The 6,086-nt window shown below is 42.5% G+C and overlaps 1 protein-coding gene across 1 annotated transcript; it reads right to left on the bottom strand.

The window, feature by feature from the left end:
• Positions 1–317: 317 nt before the first annotated feature.
• Positions 318–2,652, bottom strand: LOC134442243 (meprin A subunit beta-like). Its single transcript, XM_063192491.1, has 4 exons — positions 2,505–2,652; positions 1,478–1,930; positions 704–868; positions 318–465 (listed from the first exon to the last, which is right to left on the bottom strand). The coding sequence occupies exons 1-4, from the start codon at positions 2,650–2,652 to the stop codon at positions 380–382; spliced, it is 852 nt and encodes a 283-aa protein (XP_063048561.1). The 3' UTR covers positions 318–379.
• Between the last annotated feature and the right edge of the window lie 3,434 nt (positions 2,653–6,086).

Raw genomic sequence — 6,086 nt, 5'->3', positions numbered from 1 at the left:
TGAATGGTAAGAATTCACACATAGGTGATAAGACCTCTGAACAGTCATTTTCAATAATAGAATGCAGAAGTCAAACAATGGAGATACGCCATTTTGCAAATAAACTCTTCAAATACAAAGCTGAACAATCAGTTTCACCTTTGTTACTCCTTCAGAGTGGTGTGGACATTTTCATACACAAATGTGCAAAGGCCCTGTGAAATCATTTGACTCACTGAATGACTGAAAGTTTTGCACGGTTTGGGAGGGGTTTTTCAATACACAACACATACAGCACACAACTATGAGCCATGAATCTGTTCTAGAATTAGAATTATGTGCTATCATCAGTCCAAAACTGCACTGAAGTGTGAGCTGTAGCCTGCTGAAGCAGCTCTGGTTATGCATCTGGTGACTCTTGATGCGTATCTGCAGCAGCATAGTTGGGACATGGAAGAGCGTTCCCCTGAGCCAGCGACGAGATGTCTATGGAAGTCAAGTATAAGCATTATTAGTTTATTAGTATTAGTTAGCAAAATCATTGCAAACCACTATAATGTGAATAAATAAATAGGCCTACATACACAAACAACCAAGTAAAAAGGAAGCAAATAAGCGAATAAGTGAATGAATGAATGAATGAATGAATGAATGAATGAATGAATGAATGAATGAATGAATGAATGAATGAATGAATGAATGAATGAGAAGCTTACGCACTAACCTTGCATTGATATGAGGAAGAACATATCCTCTCCCTTAAGGAACTCTCTAGACCTCATCTCCTTATGGGTCATGAAGAGCTTGTAGCCCCAACCGTCTGTAACATAGTCACCCTCTGAGCTCTCGTCCAAAACTCCCACATGACGCGGGTTCCCCCAGATAGACGCTGATTGGAACATCAAAAAAAACAATACTTTGAAAAGAGGAATCAAAGCTGTGCACACTGAAGAATGTCTTTGCTTTCAGAGGAAATTCACACATCTCTTAGGTGTTAAATGGATTTTGTCTAATGTACTACGAAAACATATCTGCCTGTTTCTAAAACTATTTGTTTGGCTGCCATTTTGACCAGGACTCCCTGGGCGAAGAGAGGCCTAGTCCCAATGGGGCAATCCTCTATGAATGAAGGTTAAATAAATAAACAAACAAATAAATAATGTAACCAGCTCTTAGGGAAAAAAAAGATTTAAAAAGATCTATAAAAGTGGTGCCTTCATTATTTTTGCAAATATACAAAGTACATGCACTGCAACATATTACAATTGTAGGCTACATAGAACTCTGTATGTGTGCTTACTCATGCTTACTCGTGTATGTATGGCATACTATGAAAGTGGCCTATTTCTTATTTTCCACACACAAGATTGTTATGAATCCCAATAACATTATATTTTATGTGTGGTTTCAGAAAACAAACTGATAACCTATACTACATAAACTAGCACTACTAGTACAACTACTAGTAAGTGCCATAGTGAGCACAGAGACAAATTACCATTCTGTCCCATCTGCGTTGGGTCTGTGGTCATGCTGATCTGAGCAGACATGCGGTGCTGGAGGTGGGAGTTCTGGTCAAGTGCCTCGATGGTCACCTGCCTCCAAGGACAAGGCCACTGCAGCTTGTCATCATTGGAGCCAGAAACCAGACGGACAAAGGCACCAAAGTGGTCCTTTGCCATCTTCAGCATAATTTGGAACCTGTAGCCATCAATGGAGTAGTATTTGGGACTGTAGAGGAAAGGGGTTTGAGCGCTGTTTTTAAGCGCCTTGCTGAAGTTTCGTATCTGCCATGTGTGATGGGGACACACGGTCTCTGAGAGGTTGATGTCATCCACAGAGAAACCCCCTCTTGAAGACCCTGATCCCCTGAGGCCCTCAAACTCCACCTGGAAGGTCTTGGAGGCGTTCAGGTTAACATGGTGGAGCTGCCAGTAATCAACTGGGGATCCTGGAAGAAAACGCAAAAATATTATACACCGAAGTACCATTAATCGAATAATATTTCAAGCATTCATAGTGCAAAAGAATAAAAGATTTTACAAAAGCAGCTAAAGTGGATTTTTTGTGGGTGTTTTTGTCCTTTACTTGAACAGATAAGTACAGAATGAGACAGAAAATGGGAGGGATAGAGAGAATTTCGCTTTGGTTTGCAAATTCGCCTTGCATGTCCCTAGCCTCACATAGGCTACTACAACGCGTGGGTAACCTGAATTCATTAGTTACACCACATATTCCAAATTACCTGGCTTTACCTCAGCAATTCAAGCAGGTGATCATTCAACCAGTCAATCCCATGGTTGAATTGATTGTACAGGTAAAACCAGTGCCTTTGGAATATATCATTGTAAACCAGTGAATGGAGTGCAATTTTCAAATTAGGACTACAATCATGAGTGAATAAAGTAAAAGGAAACTTGTCAGTGTGCGAGATTTATTCTGATTAGCAACGCATCTCCAGTGCACCTGCCAACTGAGGTCACAAGTTGATCAGAAGTAGAAATTAGAACAATAACAAACAATACCTGAAATCCGTCCCATGAGTCTTCGTGTCCCTGCATCAGTGACATTGTCGAACTCCCTGATCCAGACGTTGAGCTGATCTGTTTCATCTCCATGGTGATGGTAGAAGAACTGGAGACATTGGACATGGCAGCTTCTCCTGGGCACCATCCTCCTGGAGGTCAAGAGAGCAGCTTCTTCTGGGCATCATCCTCCTGGAGGTCAAGAGAGCAGGTTCTCCTGGGCTAGGGTTTAATATTTTTCCCGAAAATGGCATGAATCAAATCCCGGGATAGGACGACCCATTTCCCGGGAATCCCGGGAAATCCCGGGTTTTTTTTTTTTTTTCTCCTCCCATTTTTGATCTAGTCATGTAGGGGCTATAATTCAACTGTTCCTCCCAAACTGGCATTTGTATCAAGTTGTTAGTGTTTGTATCATTATTGGGAGAAAAGAATTAAGATTAAGCTCTACTAGGCTATCCACCAACACAACTATAATAATGAAGTGTAAGATGATAGCTTGTGCGCAGCACGCAGCGCTTATCAATGACGGGCGGATTGTTGGTGACGGTGACACCAAGTCGCCTGCCCGTGCCCCAATTCCGCCCGCCTACTTATAGCCTATATAGGCCTACTAGTTAATTATGTGTCCACTGTTTAAGTCAGGAATGGATATCGACATGATACGGAGTTTGTATGCTTAATATTTGAAACGGTGATGACATTTAAAACCGAGTCAAACGGCCATAAACAGCATTGCAATGAAGGGTGTCGTAACGGCAGATGGAACTTTAATTTCACGACGACATTCTGGCTATAAACTCGCCCTGGCCGCTTCCCTGTTTCACTTTAGGACCAAAAGTAGCCTATTCAACCGTTTCCACAGTTCCTGCATCGGTAAAGCCAGGACTACACGTGTGAACCAAATCAACACAACAGCATGAAGTAATAAACGGAAATACAGACGTGACCTGAAATCAAGCGGGCGGAATTGGAGCCTTTCGCCAGAGGGACTCACTAGTTTGACGCCGTGTCGCCCGAGAGGGCTGTTCTTGCGCCTAAACTAGTGAGTCCCTTCGCCAGAGAAGCTAGATTTTGGACATGCTGGACGTTATCGCCAAATTACGATAGAAAGGACAACCAATGTTAGCTAATATTGCTCATTACCTCATCTACACAGTTGCCGCTATCCAAAAATATACGAGAGCATAATTAAATAGTATTTGAAAGAGTGATATTATCACGTTTTCAGTGAAGTGATCAGTGAAGTGGGCGGAATTTGGCGACCTTACTATTATAATTCGCTCACACAAAGTGCATTTCGCACTGTCATTGTCCAATTTCAGAAAATGCCTCCAGGCAAAACTGGCAGCAGAACCAGACATTGCTGAAAAGGTCCTGTAGCCTACTGCTGCTGCTTAAGTGAGCCTGAAGTGTTACCAAAGATTCCCTATTCTAAACCGTCTCTGGTGTTACCGCTGCTAGATTGCACTGTTGCTAGGACAACAAATAGACACGCACTTAATTTTTTTTCCCGGTTTCCCGTCATGGCTTTCCCGGGAAACGGGAAATTGTTTTGATCAGATTTCCCGGGAATCCCGGGTCCCGGGATTAAACCCTATCCTGGGCATCATCCTCCTGGAGGTCAAGAGAGCAGCTTCTTCTCCCAGGTTGCTGAAATGCACGAAGGAACCTGGAGAAATAAAGTACCGCAGAATCCAGTAAAGAGGATGCTGATGTTCAATGACACATTCATTCATTCATTCATTCATTCATTCATTCATTCATTCATTCATTCATTCATTCATTGTTTATGTATTATTCATATTCTTACTTTTATATAATTCTCTTGAGGCCATAATATTAAAATCTAAAAGGCATCTTTCATGCCTGACTCTTGGTAACATAATGAATACATAAACTTCTATGTAACTGCAATGGCAACCAGGTGCAGTGCCACCATGTTGTAGGTGAATGAATTGCTATAAACGTGGAAATTAAAACATTTGGTGCTTGGTGGGCATATAGTTTGTTTTAAATAGCAGTTGGGTGTTTTGCACGTGTCTATATGATTGAAATGACAATCCAAAGGAGGCTGAGAGAAAAACTGGAGAGGAAGCAACAGCAGTGCTACGACAATAACACCTTCACCTTCCTCATACCTGTCAGAAAATTCTTATGCTTCATCGGTTTTTCACAGGTATGGGTGTATTAGAGCAGGGCGATATGCCAAGGCCCTCGGGCCGTAGGTGCAAGGGCCCGTCAAGGCCGCTTGCAGCTTTAACCCATTGATGCCTGATGTTGCGTTGCGCAACATTGGCCCTGGCGCCTGGAGCTGCATTACGCAACATTCAGGCTCAAGAGATTTTAGGCAACTTTATTAAAAATCTCTGTTTATTTGAGATGAACGAACACATTCTAATAAAAGATAAGGGTCTTAGCGTTTAAATGCAACTTAGTGCATATTTTTATGTGTTTCAGAAGCTGGGATATTTAGGTTTTTATAGGCTGAGGACAGCTTTTTTTAAAAAGGGCTCAGGCATTCAGCACCCTTTTTTGCAGTTGCCTTAGGCGTCAATGGGTTAATTAGGGCCCGAGCACCGGAGGGTGCGAGGCCCTATTGTTCTTGCAATGTTTTTTATTATTAGGGCCCGAGCACCGGAGGGTGCGAGGCCCTATTGTTCTTGCAATGTTTTTTATTATTATTATTATTTTTATTATTATTATTTGTCTCCTTACCGCACGTTGGCCCGTTTTTGAGGGGGTTGCTATGCGTAACTTTTAACGAAGCTCGGCACATGTGTTCAGTATCATGGCACGAAGGAATCTAAAAAAGCTCCGCCCCTAAATCAGTCCAGGGGCTCTGTAGCGCCCCCTTAAGTCATGGGCCAATGGGGCGGGACCGGCATAAAGTTGAAGCTACGGACTCCAAAATTTTTGTGTGTGTGTATCTCACTAAGCCAATCAAAAAAGTCTTAATTCTTAATTAAATAAAACAGATAAATAATTCTTTATCTGTAACAAATATTCTGGTTCGAAAAAGATAACCATGGCCACCAAACTCTTCAATTGAACCACCAGACCCCAACGAAGGATCCATCTCAAAATATCAAACAGTAATATTACGAAAGCGCCGCTCTCTCGCTTCTGTACAATAACCGGATGACCGAATGTGCGTTCCTTCCCGGAGTCATGTGACGCCTTAACGTCACAAAACTGCGTTTCGTACTGTGTCTTGCATTGCCGAACCGTTGTAGATGACGAGGTCGCACGTTCGATCCCCGAGGGGGTGAACAGGTGCAAGATGACCTCCGTCACACATGGAACCGTGTGAATTTGTTTCCTGTGGCTCGTCTTTGGTGGACAAAAATAAAATGGATTACTGTGAAGTATCACTTTGGCGAACCATTTTGCGGACGTAGGAGGAAGGCGGAAGCTGAGAGGTAGCTGCGCCACTTCTGAAAACTCCTATTATATCGTGCCTGTGCTAGCTAATGGAACTGTGAACCACTAGATTGACTTGTATTGGTACACACACCACGGCCAAAGCGTTCAAAAGGGTTTTAATGCACGCTAGGAGCTTTAAAACAGGTCAAATACATG

The sequence above is a fragment of the Engraulis encrasicolus genome, unplaced genomic scaffold, assembly GCF_034702125.1.
Source record: "Engraulis encrasicolus isolate BLACKSEA-1 unplaced genomic scaffold, IST_EnEncr_1.0 scaffold_132_np1212, whole genome shotgun sequence".
Lineage (NCBI taxonomy): Eukaryota > Metazoa > Chordata > Actinopteri > Clupeiformes > Engraulidae > Engraulis > Engraulis encrasicolus.
This window is presented reverse-complemented; position numbering and strand designations above follow the sequence as displayed.